This window comes from Arvicanthis niloticus, chromosome 9, assembly GCF_011762505.2.
Source record: "Arvicanthis niloticus isolate mArvNil1 chromosome 9, mArvNil1.pat.X, whole genome shotgun sequence".
Taxonomy (NCBI): domain Eukaryota; kingdom Metazoa; phylum Chordata; class Mammalia; order Rodentia; family Muridae; genus Arvicanthis; species Arvicanthis niloticus.
In genome coordinates, this window is record NC_047666.1 from 84,391,425 (window position 1) to 84,416,246 (window position 24,822).

Here is a 24,822-nt window from a genome sequence, read left to right on the forward strand (position 1 = left end):
TCAGGCTTGCTAAGCGTAATCACAAGGTCTTACTCTCTTCAGGAGGAATAATGGAAGACATACCATGTATTGAATTTTATGCAGAAAACAAACCTGTTGATTGACGAATAACACTCAAATACGTCCATTTATTTTTTATTTTAAGATAGAGAGAGTCTCAGTATTCAGTCCTGACTTGCCCGCCATTCACTGTGTAGACCTGGCTGGCTTCAAATTCACAGAGATATGCCTCACAAATGCCTCCTTGCCATTATGCTTGACCATTCTTTAGGTGGACTTGTTTATTAAAACAACAACAACAAAAAAAACAACAAAGACAAAACCAAACAAAACAAGCCAACAAACCCATTTCTTCTTGATGTCACCTGTAGACCAAGTGTTCAGCATGCCACCAGGGTATAAAAGGAAAAGTTTGCAGTTTATTGCTATTTTGGATCAAACCTAAATAAAAAAAAAAAAATGTAGATTGAATTTCTTTCTTCCCTTTCAGGAAAAGCATAAACAAGAATTGGAAGACATGAGGAAGGCCGGGCACGAGGCTCTGAGCATTATAGTGGATGAGTACAAGGTAGGCTCAGGAGGTCTTACTAAGTATGCAAACCAGGGAGAGGGAAAGCTTGACTCTTGGGCATGTGGAGCCACGCACGTGTCCCAGACCTTGCATGTCATCTTTGTGTGTCTGTCATCCTCTTCACTGCCACAGACAGTGTGGTTCAGCACACCCTCTGGGAGGAAGTTCCATTGTGGCTCAGGGTTTTGGTCTGTTTACTACTTGGTTTGGACAGAGATAAAGCTGAATATCAGATGGAGTGTGTGCAGCTGAGATGCCCACCCTACGATAGCCTAGGAGCTGAGGACATGTCCCCAGGGACCTACTTCCTCCAACTGGGTCCTGCCTCCAAGTTGCTACTGCTCCCCCAAATACCAAGAGATTAGAGCCACCATAATCAGTCATTTTTCAGCAGTCATGTGACACCAAGATTTTACCATATAAGCCTTTGTGGGATTTTAAAATCCAAACCACATACTTTATTTTAGTGAGTAATCCACTGAGTGGAGGAAGTGGTCATTGATTACGGAATTATGCTAACTATTGTTTTTGAGAGACTCTGAAAATATTTGAGATTATCATCAGGTAAAGTCTAATGTAAAATATTATATAATTAATTACCATATTTATCTTCACCTATGCTGTACTGTTTACCTTTTTTAAAGGAAAAACTTAATGGTATTAAATAAATTTTTAAAAAGTATTTAATCTACTTTATTTTAAAAATTAGCTAAATAGATTTGTATATATTTAAGTAGTAACAGATTATAGTAATGTCATAGCAGTGGTACATAGTAAATTAGTATGGAATTGACTAAAAGATAGTCACAGATCTCCTAAACCTGGATTTAGAGTTTTTTGTGAACAATCGCATGGAAGCTGAGAATTGAACCCAGGTCCTCTGAAGAGCAACTAGTGCTCTTAACTACTGAGCCACCTCTCCAGTCCCAAGGCTGTAAGTGTTCCTTTTTCAACAAACATGTTGGTGTCATTCTTAATACCGGTAGTTAGATTTAAATCATATTAATTTCTGTAATATTCTTTGCAAATGGCATTTTTGAATGCCTAGCTGAGAGGTACTCGCTATATCTGCTTGTCTGCTGTTGCCATGGTTTAACAGTCAAAGAGGATTTAAAAGTTTCAGTGTGCTCCATTGTGATTTACTGAAAAGACTTGGGAATTAATCAAATGGCCTACAGAGTGATATTAAATTTGTCATATCCTAGATAATGAGTTTTTATTCAGACAGCCTAAACTCATTCCCATGAACTGCTGTGTGGTTTGTTCCATGTGCCTTTCCTCACTGGCTCTTCGTTAAGGTTCTCATGCAGCTCAAGAGAGTTGAGTCCACTGAGGAGAAACAGCTCAGAAACACTGGTGACCCTCAGGTGCTCTATAAACACGAGTACAGCTGGGCTGTATTGTCTGCCACATTTATGCTCCTTCAAGGGTCAGACTGAACGTTAGAGATCCCTGTGGTTCTTATGCCAGTGTGCCCTGTCCCTCTGAGATGGTCTCACCAGTATCCTTTAATGCTCCTTTCTGTTTCCTCCCACTTTGCTTTACGGTTACCTTTTAGCCCTTCTTTCCCCATTGAGTCTGGCTGGTGTTGCCAGCTAGTCTTGGGGTTAGGCCTGCTGCTCTGTGGTCAGCCCAAGGCCTGCTCTTATCTGTGGTCAGCCTACCAGCCTTCCATAATTAAAGAAAACTCACACTCTGTCTCCCAACAGCCATTGAATGCTAATTGCTTCTCAGCTAAGGGGTTTACATGTCCACCTCTTCTGTGTGCTGGGATTTTCTCTGGCCAGCACTTAAGCAGGTCTTGTGCATGCTGACAAAATCTCTGTGAGTTCAAGTCACTTCTTAGCTGTTGTGTGTATATGTTTCCTTGGTGTCATTCACCTCCTCTGGCTCTTAAATTCTTTGCAACCCTTTCTCCACAAAGATCCATAAAGTGGTTTGAGGGGTGTGATATGAATTCTGGGTTAGCCCAGTCTTTGTTCTGTGCTTGTTGACTAGGTTTTCTGGGGGCCAGACGAGTCCCTGTGTAAGCATGCTGCTGCTCAGGTGAGATGTCACTTTTTAAAATATCCTAATGGTGTTACCAGTGTTTTTAACCCAATACAGAAATAAACCTTGTCATGACATGAACTTTTCCTTAAGAAGCAAAAGTTCTGGCCTACTCGGCGTCATTAGTGGATTGATGTGGTGAGAGGAATTTAGTTCTTGTGAGCCTAAGAATATGTGCAAGCTGAGGCCATGATTTAATAACTTTAAGGTTTAAAGGCCCCTTTATGATCTCCATCAGCTCATAGGGAAAGAAGTAGGCCATCTCAAAGCCCTGGATCTAGGTGGTATCTGAGTTGGTCAGCATGCCAGCTCCCCTGCACCCATGCCGCTGGAACCAGCTTTCTGCTGGCCATGTGAGGGGTGGGGCCAGTTTCCAGCACCCATGTCACTGCTGGCCCACCCAAGCCAGTAAGGAGCACAGCCAGCTCAGTGCAGCTCTCAGACATCAACATGGCTTTAGGGCTTCAGTATTAGCCACAGACATCAACACAGACTCTGGCTGCAGTTGGACCACATACCCAGACATGGCCACATACCCAGATGTCAGCTTGTCCTGGAGGTCGCCAGGACCTGAGGTGGCAGAACAGGCCTGTACATATCATGCTGTTCATTCCATTTCTGCCTCTCTTCATAGGACACAAACCACTCTACTACTCTCCCATCTCTCCACCACATACTTTCTTGCTTCTGCCAAGCCTGCCACTGAGGGCTGGGCCCTGAGGAACGTTTTATAGTGGCCAAAATTTGTGGCTAAATGCTCCGGCTGGTAGACCAGATGGCCTAAGAGCAGAGGTCTTTTTTATTCTTTTTTTTAATTTTTATTTTTTTTATTTTTTATTTTTTTCTTTTTTCTTTTTTTTTAGATATTTTATTTACACTTCAGATGCCATCCCCAAAATCCCTATCCCATGCCCCCTTTTCCTTTTTGCATTTATACATTTTTTAAAAAATGTTAATCATAGGCTTTATAAGTTTGGTATTGTTCAATCAGAGGTGTAACCCACTACCCAACCTAGATATAACCACTATCTTTGACTGGTGGAGATACATGAACATCTGCCTCCCTGTCTCCCCCCTCTTTCTCTCGTTCATCACCTAGCTTCTCCTCTCCTTCTTCTCCTCCTCTTCTTACTCCATCTCTTCCTCTCAGTACTCCTCCCACCTTAGCTCCTCCTACATATCACCCTTCCTGTTAAAATGAAACTTTTCTCTCAAAATACAATTAGAGCATAATTATGCCAATTTGTACCCGTGAGGTACAAGATAGTCCTAATACCCAGTCCATCCTTTTGTTGACTAACCAGCACCTCTGTCATCTATCCTAACTGAAACATTTAGTTCTGAACCTGGCTTTAGAATGAATGTCACTCAAATCTTTTCTCTCAAAGTAAATAGTCAGAATTGGCTATGAGGCTATAAGTTTTCAACCCCGTCAGAAATCCAGAATGACTGAGTTAACTATAATTGTGGGAAGCATGAAGCATAGCTTCTAAAACTTCGCCAATTTATAGAGACCTCTGAACACCTGGACACTCGTTCTACTTCAAAACATTGGAGCATCTGTTCTTCCGCCTTCTGGCCCAGGATCATCTGACAGACCTTAGTGCTGCAGAATTATTAAGGGCTGATTACTCTGTCTAGGCAGATATAATCAGTCGACTATTCTGCAAGTGTGTCCTTTTCTGGACAGTAATTTGTCTGTAAAAGGAAAGAGGCAATTCTTGCCTAGTGGCTGTCTCACCACAACTGGAGTAACTCCAAGGATGCTCAATTTCTTCTTAGAATCCAAGACAGGAAGCTGTCAGGAGCAGACAGGTCTCTAATAAAAATGAACATTAATACAGAAATGTTTGTCATGTCAATTCTATGGATTTCTGATGTTTTGAAAACCAACTATCCACATAAGGTAATCTGGACTGTTGCCTGTTAACTCCACTCAACTATTTCTAAATAAAACATAGAAAACACCCTTATAATAAACTCCAAGCCATGAATTTGCTATAGTCCCTTAACTCACAGGCTGACCATCTCAAATCAGTTTAAAAAGTTAAAAAAGGACTGGGTCTAAGCTTTGTATTCCTAAGTGTGTTATATTGGTACAATGCCTATGAGAGTAACAATATCCATCTCACTCTTATATCAATAAGAAGCTCATGCCAATGAAATCCTTAAAATTTGTAATCAAAGTGAATTGGTGCCATTTAAGAATTTATATCTTCATCTTGATACTAATTATACAGATTTCTACTAATAGGTTATGGCTATGCAGTTAACCCCTAGCTAATCCTCTCTATTCCCACAAAACCACTACTTTTCCCTAGAAAGACAGCCCAACATTTACCACCTAAGTCCTCAAGCCCAGGGAATAGGGGCGCTGACTCTTCATTAGCTTCTTCAAGCTGATTATGGGCGTTGAGATATTAGAAGAGGCGTGGGGGTCGGGGAGCAAATTGACAAGCCTCTGATGCTGTGTCTTCACTGCTTCCATAAGGAATTCCCGGACCTCAGAGGTTTGAGCAGGTCTGCCCAGCTTGCTTGTTGAGTAGATACACCAAGGCTGATCATTCTGCAATATACAATTCTCAAAACAAATTTTAGTATCAAGATAGTTTTTTTTTTAAGAGGGCTGACATTTTATTAAGGATGTTGGTCCTAACTGCTTTTCTTTTTTTCCCTCTTTTATTGGATATAATATTTACATTTCAAATTTAATCCCCTTACCGCGTTCCCCCCACCACCCAGGAACCCCTTATCCCATCCCCCCTCCTCCTGCTTCTATGAGGGTGTTCACCCACCTACCCCCCAATCCCCCTCCCCACCCTCAGGTTCCCCCCCCCACCTCAGTGCTCAGCCTTCAAGGTACCAATGACCTTGTCTCCCACCTATGCCCAACATGGCCATCCTCCCCTACATATACAGCTGGAGTCATGTGTCTCTCCATATGTGCTCCTAGGCTGGTGGTTTAGACCCTGGGGAGCTCTGGCTGGTTGTTATTGTTGCTCTCCTCATGGGGGCCACCAACCCTTAAGGCTCCTTGAGTTTAAAGAGCAGAGGTCTTAACAGTCTGATATGTGTATGTTAGAGCTTGACCCTACTGTTGGTTCCTGTGACCTTGGGGCAGCTTCTCTGATTATCTCATTTAGTGTTTTCATCAGTTTGTACAGAGTAATGATGCATCCAGGTCACAGGCTACCATATGCATACTGAAGGAGCCTATCTCATAGGTAAGAAGCCTTAGGAAATGGTGGCTTATGTGTTTAGATGTCAGTTTCCTAGCATAGCATATGGCCATCCCTTTATTATTTTATGACTGGTGACTGTCCTTGAGTTTTTAAAATAGGGTAATACAGACTTTTATTGCGAACTTCCCAGAAGCAATCACTTGAGAGCAGGAGGTGGTAGCCCATCCTAGCCTTTTATGCTTCTGGGCTCCTGTTTGAAGGCCAACCATCCTTTATTCACAGAAACTCAGTAGTTAACCAGGGAATGATGAAAAAGACAAGGGAAGGTCTGTTATAGAACAGAAGAAAACCAAACAAAAGTGCAAATGTACTTGATATTCACACTCTCCTGCAGTAGCTACTGAGTATTGTACATTTATTTCCCTTTTAGGTCCTGATTTTGAAAGTCCTGTTTTCTTAGGATTTAGTACAGTGAAGTAAAATGTAGATTCTGCAAGGCCTTTCCTAGACACTGGTGCCTAGGATTGCTGAGCACCGTCAACTGAAAAGCTTTTCTTTACTTGTTTATTTGATGATCTTGGAATCCTTTCGTCTGATCCAATCAATCATCACCTCAGGGTCACCAGTTGAGAAGCACAGATCCCCCTGGTCCATAAGTAGCCATATCACTATTGTGGTTTTGTTTTAAGGCAATCTGAGCAACTGTGTGAGGATCAGAACACTGTGACTTCTGGTTCTCAGATCTTACAGATCTTACAGGACATGAATGCCTTGTGTTGCAAAGACACACATGACATGGTAGGTATCTTCCCAGGACTCTAGACCAGTAGGTGCAGCTAGAGCCTGTGTCTTTATTTAAAGTTCTGGACGATATTGCACTTTCTGAAAGGACTTGTGAGCCTTAGCCATTCTGCTCCATTTTCTCATCTGTCAGTGTGTTCGGCTTCAGCTTGCTGTTCTCTCTCGTGTTTTTATCCCATTACTGACTAAGTTGTATGGATATGCATCTGTCCACTCATATGAACATGTGTGCACATAAATGTGTGATTTCTCACTGAAATTCCAAATAAGAAAGAAGAGATAAACTCAGAAAGGAAGCAAGTGCAGGGAGGACTTTCCTTTGTTCTTGAGAGTTCAGGGGACAAATAAAAACTTGAGTTTTAATTGTAGCTAAGCAAGCAGGATTTGACTTACATCAAAATGGTTTATAACAAACATCAGCTTTTTGTTTCTGGAATGAGATAAGTGATCACAGTCAGAGATCTCTTTACAGAGGGGGTCAGTATAGCGGGAATACCAAGGAAAGTCACGTATGGGTAGGTATGCCATATTTACTGAGAGATGTTACTGTGTGGTGTCTTGACATCTCTAAAGAGAGAGCCCCCCTCCTGCACAGAGGCACTTACTTCCTGTTACTCTTTGCAAAGTTTCTCCTCATGCCTCAGTCCAGCCAGTACAGTGCCCATCAACACTTGAGGTAAAGTAATTTTCACTACTAACCCCACTTCAAAAACGGTTTTTCTTTTTGCCCTAAATAACTTTGGGGAAAATTTTTCCAAGGGAAGTACTTAGTTGACTCAGTATGTTGAAATCCAGCTTCTAGCTTGCTCTAATAGTGAGGGAGAGTTGTCAAGAAACTTAAGAGAAACATGTTGCTTTTATTTTATCTCACTTGGAGCCAGTTCATTAAAAATTCCAGCTTGACACTAGTAAGATCTGAACATATTTTTTTTGCTTAACATTTTTGCTTTGCTACTGTATAGAGGATATTCTTTTTCAGTGGCAGCTCCACCCTTTCCCACTGTCTTATTTTTTTGTTTGTTTTTTTAATCTTAAACCTAGCATAGTGTTTACTTAAAGATAAATCATTAATAAAAGGCTTTTTTTCTGCTCTTACATATGGACTTAGAATTTTATTCTGTAGTGGCATTTATAAATTGTTTTCTTGTCTAGCATGCCTTGTTTAATTTTAGAATTAAATTGGACTCTATTGCTATTGTTTAAATTAAAAGATTTAGGGGACAGTGGGATCTCAGTGGTTTTGTTCACTCCAACAAATTTAATATTTTTTAATTAAAATGTTTAGGCATTTTGTAGATTATACTGAACAGAACTGTTAAAACCTTGAGTATTTCCTGCTTTGTGAGTTAAAATACTGAGCAGAGTTTGATTTTGTTCTTCACAGGTGGTGCCTAACAAGTTATAACTGTGAAGGTGTGTCGTGAGTTTTGGCACATTGTTGGTAGCTGTACAGTTTTTTTGTATTATTATTATTTTTTTTGTGTGTGAAATGAAAATTACCTGCTTGGCCACACAACAAGAGAGAATTTTCATGTTTCCAATAGTGGGTACCTTTCCCTTCCCCAGTTCATTGTTGACATACACTTGGCCAAGCAGCACATATTTAAGAAAGTCATTTTTTTGGCTGGGTGTAAGAGCACTCAGGAGGCTGAGGAAGGAGTTGTTGAGTTCCAGGACAAAACTGAATTCCCTAGTGAATTAACAGTCTACTTGAACTACTTATTAAAATCTAGTATCAGAATAAATGTATAAACCAGTCAGGCAACTAACTAACCAACTGATCAACCAACCAACCAACCAGTCAACCAACTAATCAACCAAACAATCAACTGATCAACCCACCAGCCAGCCAACCACCCCGCCAGTCAGTCAACCAACCAGCCAACCAACTAAACAAACAAATAGCCAGCCAGTTATTCAACAAACCAAATAAGTAGACAAACAGCCAAACAACCGGCCAGTTTACCCTTACTTTATGGTATTTATACACTTAGAAGTGTCTTCCCCACAAGCACATATGACCATTTTGTCCCTGTAGTCCGTTTATGAGTGCACCTCCACATGCCATCTCTAAATTTCTCGTAATCCAGAAACCAAGGTCTCCTCATTTTTGAGTGCATGAATGCACTTGTAAACACTGGACTGTTTGATGAGAAAATAATGCATGGGCAGATTCTTTTTCTTATGATGAGAGCATTCTGATGCTCCTCCAATCCCTTTATTATTCAGGTACTGAGCCAGAGGCACTGAAATGTAAGGACTGGAGTTTCTGCTACTTACAATGGAAAAGTAGTATGAGGTTGCTGCATGCAGATTTTCTGGAATAATCTTAACTCAGTCTTGGTGTCTCAGTTTCCTACAGTAACTAAACCATGTTTTATGGGAGCATTGATGTTTTGCTATTTTTTTTTAAGTTTGAATATGCCTTAAATTCCTGTTTGTAGAGATTACATTGAATTGTAGTGAATTGGTGTCAGTTACATGCCAGCCTAGAAGCACACATGACTGCTGCATCCATTTTCCAGAGCCTTCACTGGCCTGTGCTTTATTGCAGCTCTTGAGATGACTGTGCCATTTAGTGAGAGAGAGCATACTGTGTTTAGGAGGCTTTTTCCCAGGGTGTACAGTTACTTCATATTATATAAAGTTCTTTCCCAACTAGAGAAACAACTTTGTTTTCTCATTGTTGAGTATTTTCCATTGATTAGATGTCTCTGGGTCTTCGTCCAAAGATGGGAAAAGTACATTTTACGATACTTTTATTTGAATCTCACCATTCTATTAGCCCAAAGGTATGAAATAAATTTACAGCTTTAGTTATTTGATTGAGCGTGGACTCTCATAAATCCCATGTTTTATCATGTGATCAGATTTTTCCTGGACACTAAAGTTGTTTGCTGTTGCCAGCGAAGTTTGGCCCAATAGCCTGCTGCTAGATATGAGTGACTGGATAGGACTCAGCCTTGGCCTGTTCTCCCTCGTCCCTCCCACCCAGCTCAACCTCACTGGAAGACTGAGGAAGGTTGAGTACTTGAGAATGGTTCTTCTGTGCCTGAGTTTATAGGACTGAGCCAGAACTCTACATGCCAGGCTATTCTTGTGGTTTTTCTAGCCAGGCCAAAACCAAAAGGCACTGGAACATTGGAAGAAATCTAGTCCTATTATAGGTCAGGGCTTTGTCTGTGTTGTTGGTGGATGGCAGCCTGGTAATGGGGCAGGAGGGAGACTTCTAGATGAAGACACAGATCCTCTTCACACAGCCCCATACTCTCCTTTTCCTCTCCCCTCCTTTCCTTCTCTCTCCTTCTTTCATTGTATAGCAGATCTCCAGGAAAAACTCCCAGTATAGTACAGTTGAGAATGGGCCAGGGTTACTTGTCATGTGTTCCCTGAGTGCGCAGCACCTGTTTTCCCCACACCGAGCGTTCAGTGTACAGACAGCAGTGTTCTATGATCAATACTGGTCAAGGTTAAACATTTGATCAATGTTCATCTTATTCTACCAGATAGGAAAGATGGCCAGCTTCTGCTTACTGCCCTGAAACTTCTGTTAGTAACTGGTCAGGACAGTGAATCCACAGCTACATCCCTAGTCTCCTTATTCACATGGTTGAGGCCTGGCATGTTCTAATGGAATGCACAGCTGGATGCACAGCTGGAAATCCAAGCTGATCCAACAGTGCCCATTTTAGCTAGTACTTTAGGAGGAACATCCATAAAAATCACATTTTCTGTGGACCCTGATTAGTGTCATGTGTCTTCACTTCAGGAGTTCAGGTCTATGGACTCAACTGAGAAAGTGCCTGGGACACAGGAATCAGCCCAGATAAAGAATGGACATGCTTGTAATACATACTTATTGTTCATGTGTCAGTAATACTCCATTTCGTGTGGAGCAGGTGGCACAGGTGTCGCTAGCAGAAAAGACACTGATGAGAGTTTATGATTCTTACACTCAACTGAACTCCACCTGCAGACGAGGGTATGTTACAGACAACTCTGTAAAGGGCTTCATATAAAAGAATGCATTCTTCTTTGAAATTTCTTGCCTGTTTGACAGATATAAAAGAGAAGTGGCTAAATTTGTTCTTTATTGTATAAAAGACCCTGAGAACAGACAGCAGAGATGTAATGATCTGTAAAAACCCTTTAACTATCTGTCTTGGTTCTAAGTAGTGTGTAACCCACTATTGGGACCAAAGAGGCCAAGTTGGATTGTAATCCTTACATTCAGGCCAGCTTTCTGTGTACACCCAGTGTGTAAGAACATAGAATTCTCTATACAATTATATAGTTTTAAAGGATTGGCCTTACTAAAGCTACTTGGCCTTTTTTGGTGGGTGCATGCTAGCATACACAATGAATAATTTGGAAAATATTTGACTATTATTTTAGAGGTAGGAATTTCAAGTCTCCTTATCTCTGATTTATGAAGAATTGTAAGGTTCTCTGTGGCAGTGAGAAGGGATTTCAGTGGAAGAGCAACCCATGACTCCACCCTACTCTCACTAGCAGGACACATTCGTTTCATGTTTTTATGGGCCCTCCCCCATCTAGAAAGTCATTGGTGAAGACCAGCTTGTGTTGATGGCAAGGCTGCCAGGCCACCTTACACTATCCAAACGTGAGATTCTTCTGTGTTAGTTACTGACAGGCCATGTGGCCCACTCCTAACTCCTGGGGAAGCTTGAGTTTTGGGCAGAGTTGATCTTGACTTCAGAGAGTCCAAGTCAACAGGTTTCAAGGGTTTCAGGTCCTGCCCTTACTGAAGTGACTTCTGTCATCTGCTGTTCCCTCATAACTCCACTCCTCACCTCAAGGCAGGTGTCTTTGGTGCTGCTCTGATGAGCTGATTTGAAGCCAGCCTCTCAGCTCTCAGTACTGGTAAAGGTTCAATGTGAGGAACATTTTCTAATTTACCCAGAGGCCTGTACTTCATGAGTTGATTCCACCAAGTTGAAAGAAGTAATGACTCTAAATCTAATGATTACTAAAATTAATGCTGACACCATTTGGTTCTGAGAGTCCATTTCATGAAATACAGTGAGGAACCTAAACCATGATTCTATCAGGAAGATGTAAGAGCAATCCCAGTGTGTAATTTCATTAATAAGAAGGTGAAGCTGTGCCACCATTCTAAAAGAGAGCATCATCACTAAGGGGAGAGTCTGCAGGGCTTCCCAGTTACCATGGTAACATAGGGAAACAGGCATAATGATGATAAATGCAGGTGAACAGATGGAGGAGGGGTTATATAGTAAGAATCAGATCCCTCCTCAACTAATGTAGGGCTTGCTTGTGCTGGGGAAGTTCAGACCTGTCCATTCCAGTCCCACAGATGACCCCCCAATGCTGCCTTCCCACTGTCTCTGACTTCCTGCTCTAGTGACCATGAACCTCACTCAGTCCTCTGAGGACCCGGGAATAGGAGGAGGCTGTTTCAGGCAGAAGTATCTCTTGCCTTCCTGTCTTTGTTCTTTCAACTGAAACCGTTGTTGTGATTCAAGTCACAAGGAACAAGATTGTGGCATCAGAGGGAGGCCAGCCCACATGGCAGCTTTTCCAAAGGTTGAGGTATTTGGAAGGAAGACATGAATAGCCTCTGCACTGAGCTTAATTTTAGAAACTTCTTAATTTTAATGTGTTGTCCATGGCACAAAAGAAATTTTCACTGGGAGACTTCTGTGGTGTTTGAGGTAACGGCTCTTATGTTACTAGAATCCTGTAACGACAAGGCCAGCAGGAACCATTCCCTCTGTCCTGATGGTTTTCTTTGGCCTTCAAAGCCTCCAAAACATTTTATAACATGGCTAGACTGTATTGAATTTCTGCTAAGATCCACGCCCATCAGCTAACATTTCTGTCTTTGAATTGTGGATTAATGCTACACTGGTCCTCAGTCTACAGAAAAGCCTGTACAGGCGGGCTCTGACACACACATTACTACATGCCAGCACTTCTCCACACACCCAGCATGGTAACAGACGTCTCCAGCAGCCTCTGTGTGACCTTGCTGGCGCTCTTCTTTAAAAACAGAAAAAGAAAACACACACACACACACACACACACACACACACACACACACACACACAAAACAAAACAAAACAAAAAATGGAAAAAACCGGAGAAACTTTGATGTCTCAATTGAGTTGTTAAGAAATTTAGACAATAGGGTTTTTTTTTTCCTTTTTCTTTTCCTTTTTTTTTTTTTTTTGTTGTTGTAAAATGACAGAATCAAATCTGTATTAGTTCTCCTCAGACATATAGTAGTCACTCCTGAGATGAGGCTCTTACCTTCTACTCAGAGGATGAGCATATGGGGTCTGGATGGCCTCTGCCTGGCTCAGGAGCCAGGATGAAGTAGCTAGAAACCTTACATCCAGACTGAAGCCTTTGTTCCATGGAGTTATCCATAAAGATGATTGCAGAAGAAAGTCCATGAGTATCTCACACAGGAAGACAACTGCTGCTTTATATAGTAACACAGGAAGCCAGAAACACAAGCATCTGCTGTGGATGTGTCTTCCTGTGTCCACAACGGATAAAACCCGAGATGGGGAGAGTGGCTTCTGGGAGTTTCCCTGGTTTGCCTGGACCGAGACACTAGCAGCCCCTCTGCTCAGTAACTGGAGACCTTCGGGAAGTTTTCCCTGTGGTTCCTGCTTACCCTGTCCCAACTCTACTCTCTGTGTTCACCTCCATTCTGGCCCCTGGCTTCCTCACACCAGCTGCTGTGCTGAACCTTATGGGCAGGCCCTGACACCCACACTGCATATCAGAACGACGATGGTCTTTCTGCGCTCTGTGAGGCAGAGTGTGTAATGTGGATAGGAGTGCATGCAGCCGGCAGGGAGGCTGGCCTGTCTCCTGTGGCTTTCCTTCCTCTTCCGGAGCAGCTCATTCTCAAAAGCTACGTTCAGAGAAGAGGGATAGCATGACTCAGTAGGTGAAGGGGGCAGCTTTTCAGATGGTGGCTCCACTATGGGAAGAGGCTGTTTTATTTATTGTCTTCCTGAAAACATAACTGACCAGAAATTAGAATTAGCCATTTGAATTTGGGGTAGTTTGGGACCACTGCAAGTAGGGAGGTGAGAACACCTCTTTCCACTGAACAGTTCTGTCACATTCCAGAAGAGGATGGCAGCTTTGCCAGGCATGGGCATACACACCTGAGGTCCCAGGACGGGGGAGGTGGGGCAGGAGAAGAAACTTAGCTATGTAGTGAGTGTAAGGGCAGTCTTGGCTACCTGACATCCCTTCTCAAAACAAAAAGATAGTCCTTACAAAAGACCCGTCATTTCAAGAAAGTTATTTATATTACCCTTTAATATTTTTTTATGCCAAACATGGTGACACACCTTTAATCCCAGAATTTAAAAGGCAAAGGCAGGCAGATTTCTGTGAGTTCAAAGCCAGCCTGGTCTACATAGCCAGTTCCAGGCCAAGCAAGGCTACATACATAGTGAGATCCTATCTCAAACAAAACAGAACAGAGCAAAACACTGAAAAGAATTTTTTTTAAAAAATTAATAAATAATAAATTTTGTGAGAGAAAAATTAAGAGATTTACAGCATCTAGTCCCAGCTCAGAGGCTTAATTTTGGTTTGTCCACCATTCCTTCTCTGAGGCAGCCTCAGGGGGCACTCACACTGAGGGAGCATGGTGTCCTCTCCTTCCTGCAGGCACTAGCCCTCACCCTTGTTGCTCTGCTCGGACCTGAAATGGAGCTGGGACAGCAACCTCACAGCTCCCATTGCAAAAGAACCAGTTTTTTTTTTTTTTTTCCTGAGCATCTGAGACTTATCCAGAGGTTTAAAAGTATTTTTAGTTTTGTAAAAAAATAAATGCATGCCTATTTATTTAGGATTTTGATGCATGTTGTTTCCAACTGAATAAGTCTATTTTCAAAACAAAGATTAAGAGATTTGGCTCAGTTTCCTTTTGCTGGTGAATATGCCAAAGGTCTGTTTCCCATAAGATGTGTCTGCCTTCAGCTGCTGTTCTGACTGTGAGTAGTTTATTATAGCACAGGTCTCACAACAGAATGTGTGCTAAAGAGTCCTTTTGCACGTTTAGGATGTTAGAGTCTATAAATAGCACATAAGATATTATGGAAACATGTCAGACTCACATAGTACTTAGCAGGGAAAAGAAGAGTTGGCATGTAAACATGTCCAGGAAGGGGCCATTGGCACCGCCACTTGCCGACTTGACTTTCTTATGTCCTTTCCTGGTTTCCAGTGTCCACATTATGCAGTTCTGTCTCGTAAGCTCTGCTGGCCCTCTAAGTACTGCTTTATGGCGGGCTCACACATACCCAGCCTCCGCCCTTTCATGTTGGGGGCATGAGCGTCCTGGGGGGCAGGCTTCAGTGAAGTTGCTCCGAGCCTCCATCTGCTTCCACTTGCCTTGTGGTCTCCAAGATCATGCTTGGCCCATGGGCACTGCAGTGTGCCCAGAGGATGTGGAGTTTTGTCAGCCAGTGAAATATGTCTGGCTTTTCTTCCTCCCCTCCCCCCGCCCCCCCAACTTTCATTCGCTCCTCATCCTGTGTGGTCTCTGCTGAACTGAATTGCTATTTTACAAAACTATTTACTCTCTTTATCATTTTCTATGGCTTGACTTTTTTAAGGAGAAGGTGTGTAGAGTCCGAGCCAAAAAAGTGTAGTATTAGCAATAAAACCTAAAGATAGATGCTTAATGTCCCGTGTCAGTGCACCCTGCTGTCGTGTATGTGGGTTCTGGAGTGCAGATTGCCCTACTTGAGATGCAGAGCTGTCAGAGTCTCTCATGCCAGCAGTCAGCTCCAGGTTGTCTGATCCAAGCCTTTTCTTTTTCTTTCCCTAGGCACTTCTGCAGTCTTCAGTTAAGCAGCAGCTAGATGCCATCGAGAAGCAGTATGTGTCTGCAATCGAGAAACAAGCTCACCGGTGTGAGGAGCTGCTGCATGCTCAGGTACTGACTGTGCGCCCTCCACACACCAGCACTCCCCCTGCCTCCCTCCTCCAGACTGTGGGCTCTTCTCTATCAGCTGCCAGCCATTCATGCTCCTTGATGTATCTTGGAGAGCAAGTACCCTTGAATAAATGTAGTTTGAGAACCTTATGATAGACTACGAACAGGGCCAAAGCCTACACTATGTGGGTTTCCTCTTAATCCATGGTCACTCTCAGTTCCATTTCTGGGTTATAGTAAGGTAGACAAAGTCACAGAAGCAAAGAGATAGCTGGTGTTCAGATTGTAAAATTAATTTTTAATGGATATGTACAAACAAAATATATCTCCACTAACAGGGAAACAACCTGTTAATTTTTGGAGTTTTTAATAATTCTGTACAAGTACTGGTTTCTGCTTGAAATTTCTAATGTTTTTAAAAGCCAAAACACTAAGCTATTTTACATTAATTAAGCCATCATTTGAAGAGCTTTTATGGGTATACCATAGTCAGTCATGTTTGTAAGATACTTTTTTGTGATGTTTTATGACATAAAACTTGGAAAATGGAAGCAGCTTTTTAATAACTTAGGAAGAAAATTAACTCCAAGTAAGGAATCAAAAGTAAGTATAGAATTTGATGGAGGTTTGTGGATAGGCTAGAGTCAAGTAGGGATCTGTTCTGTTAAAGATTATTCTCTCTCTTTCTCTCTCTCTCTCTCTCTCTCTCTCTCTCTCTCTCTCTCTCTCTTTCTGTGTGTGTGTGTGTGAGAGAGAGAGAGAGAGAGAGAGCGTGAGCAGGGGAGGGGTGAGAGAGAACATAATGTCTGTCTCTCATCTTTTTTTTTTGAGACTACTTTTTACTGAACCTGGCTGGCCACCAAGCCTCTGAGTGCTTCCTGTCTCTGTCCTCCAATGGTGCAAGTTTGTATTACCTGTAATTTGAGCTCTGGGGAATCTGCAACCTCTGACCTCTGCATGCACCTGTGTGTGTGTGTGTGTGTGTGTGTGTGTGTGTGTGTGTGTGTGTGTGTGTGTTCGTGTGTGTGCATGCACATTCCTATGCGTATGTGTGTGCAAACATGTGATTAAAAACAGAAGACTGTCCAGCAGATAATTTTGGGTAGCCAGTAGCCTCTCACTGCTTCATTACACTTAGCTCTGCTTGCTAAGGGCAAAGCCACATGGCCCTTGGTTGTTTTGTTTTTTTGTTTTGTTTTGTTTTTTTTTTTATACTATATTCAGAATTCTCAAGTTGAAGGAATTATGAATGTTAGGATAAGGCTGTGGGTACTGAAACATCCCACCAGCCATAGGTTGGAGCATAGCAGGAGTTACCTGACAGGGAAGTAGGTTGCATCAACAGACACCTACCAGTGATCACCTATGTTCATATTTGTCTCAATCTCTTAGGTAACAGCTTTCACCTAATTCAGTCTCTAAATGTTCTCTTATGTTTCCTTTTAAACGATTTCCATTTTGGAGGTGTGTAAGTATATTGATGTATATCAGTTTAAAACTTAATTGTGTATGTGTTATCTGAAATTGATCAAGCTCCTTTTTTATAATTTTAAAATTTTTAAAAATTACTTACTTTGCATTCTGTTCACTGCCCCTTTTTCAGTTACCCACTCCCACAACCTTTCCCCCATACCTTAATCTTTTTCTCCTCTGAATGGGTAGAGACCTTCCAGGGTAGCCCCCAACCCTCACATTTCAAGTCTCTATGAGACTAGGCATTTCCTCTACCACTGAGGCCAGACAAGACAGCCCAGCTGGAAGAACATATCCCGCATACAGGCAGAAGCTTTTAGGATAGCCCCTGCTCCAGTTGTTCAGGACCCACACAAAGTCCAAGCTGCACATCTGCTACATATGTTAGGGTGGGCCTAGGTCTAGCCTGTGTATGTTCTTTGGTTTGTAGTTCAGTCTCTGATCGCCCCAAGGGTCCAGGTTAGTTGGTTCTGTTAGTATTCCTATGGAGTTCCCATCCCCTTTGGGGCCACAATCCTTCCTCCTCCTCTTCCATAAGAGTCCCCAATCTCCATTCACTGTTTGGCTGTGGGTGTCTGCAACTGTCTGAGTCAGCTGCTATGTGGAGCCTCTCAGAGGACAACCATTCTAGACTCCTGTCTGCAAGCATAACAGAGTATATAATAGTGTCAGGCATTGTTGCTTGTCCATGGGATGGATCTCAAGTTGGGCTGGTTATTGATTGGCCTTTCCATATTTGTGTCTGCTCCATATTTATTCCTGCATTTTTGGTAGACAGGATTAAGTTTTGGGTGGAAAGTTTTGTGGGTGGTTTGGTGGTGTCCCTATCACTTCACCAAGGCTCCTGCCTGGCCACAGGAGGCAGCCTCTTCAGGCTGCATATTCCCAATGCTTTGAGTCACAGCTAAGGCCACCCCCATTGATTCTTGGGTGCCTCCCCTATCCCAGGTCTCCATCTCTTCCTGGAGATGCCCTGCCCCCCATCTGTTTCAGATTTCCCTTCATCTTTGTGGCCATCTGACCTTCGCCCCGCCCCTCCCCACACCCCTCCCGATTGCTTCTCCCACCCAGTTCCCTCCCTCCATCTGTCTTCCTCCACCATTCCACATTCCATTCCCCACCCCCCCAAGTGAGACTCAAGCGTCCTTGCTTGTACCTTCCTTCCTATCCAGACTCTTGGGTCTGTGCGGTGTAGCATAGGCATCCTGTATTTTATGGCTAGTATACACTAGTGAGAACATGTCCTTTGGGACTGGGTAACTTCATTCAGGATAATATTCTCAAGATTCATCCATTTGCCTGCAAAATTTATGATGTCTTTTTTTTTTTAAATAGCTGAATAGTATTCCATTATGTAGATGTACCACATTTTCTTTATCCATTCCTCAGTCGAGGGATATCTAGATTGTTTCCAGGTTCTGGCTATTACAAACTAAGCTGCTATGAACATAGTTGAGCAAGTGTCTTTGGGGGATGTTGAAACATCTTTTGAGTATATTCCCAGGAGTGTTATAGCTGGGTCCTCAGATAGAACTATTCCCAGTTTTCTGGGAAACTGCCAAATTGATTTCCAGAGTAGTTGTACAAGTTTGCAATCCCACCAGCAATGGAGGTATGTTCCTCTTTCTCTACATCCTTGCCAGCATGTGCTGTCACTTGAGTTTTTTATTTTAGCCATATGACAGGTATAAGATGGAATCTGAGAGTTGTTTTGATTTGCATTTTCCTGATGACTAAAGACTTTGAACATTTCTTTAAGTGATTCTCAGCCATTCAAGATTCCTCTGTTCAGAATTCTCTGTTTAGCTCTGTACCACCATTTTTTAATTGTGCTATTTGAATTGTTGGCATTTAACTTCTTGAGTTGCTTATAAATTTTGAATATTAGCCCTCTGTCAGCTGTAGGGTTGATGAGGATCCTTTCCCAATCTGTAGGCTGCGGGTTTGTCCTGTTGGCAGTGTCCTTTGCCTTACAGAAGCTTTTCAGTTCCATGAGCTTTCCCTTTATCAGTTGTTGATCTTAGAGCCTGAGCCACTGGTGTTCTGTTCAGGAAAATCTTTCCCATACTAATGTGTTCAAGGGTATTTTCCATTTTCTCTTCTATGAGATTTAGTTGGGTCTTGGGGCCTCTTTCTCTTGAGTGTGTTTCTTTCTCTGACCATGGCTTGCTTCCTCAGGCACTCACTGCTTCGTTTCTATGCCTCTCTCTCTCCTGGCTCTCTGCTGGATCAAACCTGTAATTGACCTCTCTGGAGCAGCCTGCTTGTCTTGGTTGGTGGACTCAGCCATAGACTGCCCTGCCCCAGGCCTGGCAAAGCTCATATCTGTGTCTCTCCTCTAGTCACTTCCAGTGGGCAATGGTACAGGCACTGGGTTTTCAGCAGGTAAGAACTTGAGAAAATAAATACTGATAAACAAGACTGTAGGAATTTAAGTCAGAAAGCAAGGAAAACGTAGACTTGTATTTGACAGTTTATTTTCCTGAAATAGATTCATTTTATGAAATAAGAGTTGAGGGGCTTGTGCTTCCCCACAGCTACAAGTTCAGTAGATAAAAGGATATTTTCATTGCTCTGTTTCTCAGGGAAAAAAATGTATTTGGAAACTTGTGACAGATGGGATTGGTATCATAGATAAATAATGTGCTGTTAGAAAATAGCTTTTAATGTAAACTGCATCACAGAGGACATTAATAAAGATTTAGGAAAAAGGAGGTTTCCCAGAGGCTGAGCTGTGACTGAAGCAGTGGTCTTTCCCAAAGCACAGGAGGCTACTGCAATCAGAGCTTTCCGCCAACTCCAGAGTCCAAAAGGAACTTGCAAGCAGGATGTGCAAGACAGTGACAGAGAAACACAGTGTGTGAGAGGGGTGTGAGATTAAAGGAAGGGTGTACATATGTAGATATAGCCATACTTGAAGAGATAAAAGGGCAGACACTCTGAACACTAGCATGATGTCATCTCCTCTCTAAATCCTAAGCTCAAGTCTCCTGAAAGCTTTAAGCATTTTCCTGACACAGCAGTATTCACCCCACTGCAGCATAGCCTCGTCTGAGTGTCCAGTCCTCTCAGCCACCCCTGCCTTAGTAATGTGTACCCACAAGGCTCTCTTCCTCTGCCTATGGTCGATATGAAGCCCAAGGATGCTTCATTGCACCTTGCTCTTGTCTCTGCACATGTCTGGGTCTTGTCTGCTGTCCCTTAGATAGCCATTGGTAGAGTCCACAAAGGTGTTGGGAGCCTGTATTCAAGGCTGTACCCCTCTCACCCTAGCATTGGCCGATGCCCCGATGTCCCAGTGTCCATTCTGCAGTCTGTTTAAGCAGAGGAATGAATTCCAGTGCCAAGTACTAGAATCACAGAGGGTGAAAGTCTGGCTCCCATACAGACTCAATAAAACCTTCAGGTTTTACCTGACTCAGAGTTTTGCTTGTTACTTTTGCATGCTGATACTTACATGGGCAAAATGAGATGAAACTGCTGGTATCAGAATTCAGGCCATTTGAAAGTTGTTTAATAGCAAGTATAACTAGCTCATTTTTAAAATTTTATACAATGGCTTATAAAATAGTAGCAGTGTTGTGATGAATTGTGATGTATTTGTTCATTTTTAGCTGTAAAGACCACTTGAGTCTGATTGTTATTAAATAGGCAGATGAAGTATGCTCTGAGACCATTTATCTGCCAGGAAAAAACACATTTTATTAACTGCTAATTATTGCCCCTAATGTGTACAAAGGGACATGCAAACAGGTCATGGCCAGCCAGGATATTGTTTTCCTCCCCCACATACCTTGCTCTTTGTTTTATTCTCTGAATACAGGAAATTTAAGAAATCATTATTTTAAAACGAAGCCTACTCCACTAATCAGACACTTATTCATATTTCTCTTGAATGCATTCTTTGGGACAAATGAGTCACCATTCTCCTAAAGCCAAATAAACTGTAAAGATAAGTCAGGCTTACATCTTTACAGGAGTAAAGCCAGGAGTATGTGTGTATGTATCCATATCCACATCCACATCCACATCCACATCCACATCGGTATCCATCTATATTCATGCTCATGTTGAGAGAGGATAAAGTAGGTAAACCTTCTGCTTGGCCTTTCTGGAGTTTCTCAATGCACAGTCTCTATCCAAGAAAAGATGCTTCCTGGGCAGTAGCTGCTGTCCTGTTGGAACAGCAGCAGCAGGACTGTGCAAAGGGCCTAGTCAGGGAGCTGGAGTGGCAGACTGGGAAGCATGGCCTTTAGTCTTTAGAAGGATGACTTCAGTGCCTGTGGCTACATGTATAGAACGTCCAAAAGGGATATTGCCCACGCCGCTGTTTTAATCATGGCAATAGATGCTATATGATGCTATTCCTGGAGAAACATGAACAAATAATCTACTTACCACGGTATCAAACATGTGACAGACTACAGCACTGATACCACCCAAACCCAACGACAGACCACAGCACCAATACCACCTAAACAAACTCAGTGACAGACCACACCACCAATACCACCCATACCCAATGACAGACCACAGCACCAATTCTACCCAAACAAACCCAATGACAGACCACAGCACTAATACCATGCAAACCCAGTGACAGATCATAGCACCAATACCATCCAAGGACGCTTGGTGAACCAGTGAGTTGTGTTATTTGCAGGAATATGGGTGAGGGGATACTTACTGAAGCAAAAATGACTCAAACACAGGTGTATCACCCAAAGCCCACCCCAGCAGTGGTGACAGTTTACAGACAGCTGAAATCCTGGTCCACACTACACAACTTGGAGGCAGTTCAACAGTGTGAAGACTGTGCCTTTCAGACAGCTCAGGTGATCTGACCATCTCCCGGTAGTTCAGCTCATCTGACCCTCTCTCTTGGCCAGCTTTACAGTTTGTATAGGGATGGGCTTAGCATACCAGGTCAGTTTCAGGGACTTCCTGAAACTTTTTAGTTGTGTACTTGCTGAGCTTAAGAGCTTCTATGGCAGATGGAATGTTTGATCTCCCTTTAGAACATTCCTGTATCTAAAGATCTTTCCTCTAAGATGTAAGGTTTTACAAGATGGAAGTTTTATCCCAGAGAAAATTGCTGTACAACACTAAAGTGACCTCAGGGTAAGCTATTAAAGAAGGTTCACAACTCTAGGCACAGAGCTTTGCTAAAGAAGTGTATCTGGGTTGATGTGAATCTTTGGAGGGACAGAGTTGCTAGGCTTGTCAGACTAGAAAATGTATTAGGGCAGACTGCACTGCAGTTAGGGTTCACACAAAACCCTGTGGGCAGAAGCATAATGTGTGGAGAGAATTATACAGCTGACTATGAGCAGCTAAATGAATCACGTGGGAGTCAGCTGGGGTTGACTGTGAGGGAATGTGTCCGTATGTCTCCATTCTGCTCAGTGTTCCACAAGTGGCTGGGATAGAGAAGGCACATTTCCACATTGTATATAACAGTGTAAGTGTTTAAGACACCAGCATAGCAGCCCTGTGTCTAAAGTGGGTACAAGGGTCTTACATGAAAATATTCTACATCAGTACCAGATTAGTTGTAGACAGTACTAGACAGTAGATCAATACTCAGCTGTTTCATGTACATGTGATAGTTAGGCTTTAAACATCAGGTCTTAAGAGTTAAAAACACTGTTCCATTAATTTAGTTCCTAAAAAATAATAGAGCTAGAACATTCGCTGGTGTTAAAATGGGCTGACTGTGTGGAAGGGCATGTGGGGAAAAGGTCATGCTTGTTAGATTACCCTAGAATTCAGGTTAAGCATGCCAAACTAGGAGACATTTCCCCACAACATGAAAATACCGAGTCCAGGTGAGCCTCAAGTCACACTGGAATGCAATAGGCCACATGCATCCGATTTCATATTAAAACAGCAATCTCATATCCCCCAGCCTACTATATAGACCTCTAGTGACAGCCCAAGAGGCAGCGGCTCTCCTCCCTGGGAAGGAAGAAAAACTGACATCACTCACTGAGTGTTGGTGTCAGGGTCTCAAACATAGTGAGTGATGACATCAAGTATTCTCCGTGTTTACTTCCATGGCTCTCGAAACAACTTTGGATCATTGTCACACCATGTTGTGCCTTCCTTAGTGGGGACCCTGGCTCCCCAGCTGTCACCTCAGCATCACTGCTTCTGAGTGAGAGCATTGTCCTTTTTTAGGGCAAGTTAACTTTCTCTAGACTGAAAGACAGGAAAAGAACACAGCATGTAATGGTGGCCATCCATTTCCCCTTGTTCTGGGAGTGTTGTCTTTACCTTAATTCAGGAAACCCATTATTTCTTCAGAAAAAAAATGTATTCATCAGTTTTCCTTTGGGTTAATACATGAGATGCTTATTAGCTTTCAGCAGGAAAATATCAAAAGAAACTTAAAGAAAGACAGAGAAATAGCTCTGGGCTTTTATTTCCAGATGCTATCTCAGGAGGGGGCTTTTACCCACAGAGTCTCCATTTCTTTGACATGAGGTCCTGGGTGATGGCTATTTTAATGAAGATGCAGGAGAAAGGTCTATGTTAACAAATTCCCTGCCAAAAAAGAATTAGAGTTATTTCTTATTTTTGCTACCTCGTAGTCCAGAATTCCTAAAATTGAGTTAATATGAGGCCAACTTTTAATACTTTGACCTTCAGTGTGCAGAAAGAAGTGTTGTAACACTGTGTGCAGGTGTCTCCGGACCAAGCGTCCCAGTGCTTACCACTTGAACCCCTTTTACAGCTGTTTGAGAAATGAGGGTTTATTAGGTGAGGTGATTTTTACTTGTATGTGCATGAGTCTACCTACACTTGAACTGTAGCAGAAATTATAACATTTGTGTGTCAACAAATGAGTGAATTAATCAGTGAAGTTCAAATTATAAAATAACTAAATCACATGTACCCTGTCCCCCAAAACCCATATGCAACCGTGTTACACAGCTTGTGTGTGTTTGTGTGCGTGTGTGCGTGCGTGTGCGTGCGTGTGCGTGCGTGCGTGCGTGTGTGTGTGTGTGCAGTCGAAGCATTTTACTTCATTAACACATATAATACTCATATTTAAATATTATTGGTTGCAAATTTCAAATTATTATAATTTTATTGTTAAATCATTAGTAGTGTTGCACCATAAGTTACTTTGAAACTTCAGAACTTACAAATAGGGCTTTAAGGCATTGAATAAAGTAGGAATGGAAATTTCTAGAACTCTCCCCTGCAGAATATGATGACCAACAGTATGAAGCACATGCTACTGAAGACCTGTCATGTGTCTATGTGAGGAAAGGGCCAAGTGTTACTGAGTCTGTGACTCAGTTACTCTCATGTCCTCCCTGTTTATAATTCTCTCACTGTGTGTTTTGTTTTTCTACTTTAGGACGTACAATACTGTGATTTAAATTCCCCTTTTCTAGCTGATACATGTTTCTTGCATCTAGAGGAGAGACTGAGTTTTGTTGATGCTCTTTGTTTTATAAAAGACAGGGCCCCACACTAGGCTCCCACTAGGCTCACACTGGCCTTAAGCTAGGCTCTGCTCTGCATATCTCCAGCAGTAGTCTTAGTTTCTCTATTCTTTCTCTATGTGAACATACGATCTTTTAGGGAACTAGGGCGTTCATGATGTTCACTGGCATTAAGTTATTTGCTTCAGTTAAATAATAAAGACATGAGGATGCGTCCATCCTTCCCAAGATGGTCTCACCCCAGTCCGCACATTCTGATCACTTAGTGTTTAGGTGTAAGAACAGCTCAAGTTTTGCTATGTCTTCATGATCTCAGGACTATCAGCTCCTCTT

The 24,822-nt window shown here is 42.4% G+C and overlaps 1 protein-coding gene across 6 annotated transcripts in view; it reads left to right on the forward strand.

The window, feature by feature from the left end:
- Positions 1–24,822, forward strand: part of Ccdc91 (coiled-coil domain containing 91) — a 148,453-nt gene that overhangs the window by 76,750 nt on the left and 46,881 nt on the right. For all 6 annotated transcript variants that reach the window (XM_034512084.2, XM_034512081.2, XM_076940910.1 and 3 more), the window contains 2 exons: positions 491–568; positions 15,452–15,559. In XM_034512084.2, coding sequence (XP_034367975.1) covers positions 491–568; positions 15,452–15,559 — 186 coding nt within the window. The remainder of the gene's footprint in view (positions 1–490; positions 569–15,451; positions 15,560–24,822) is intronic.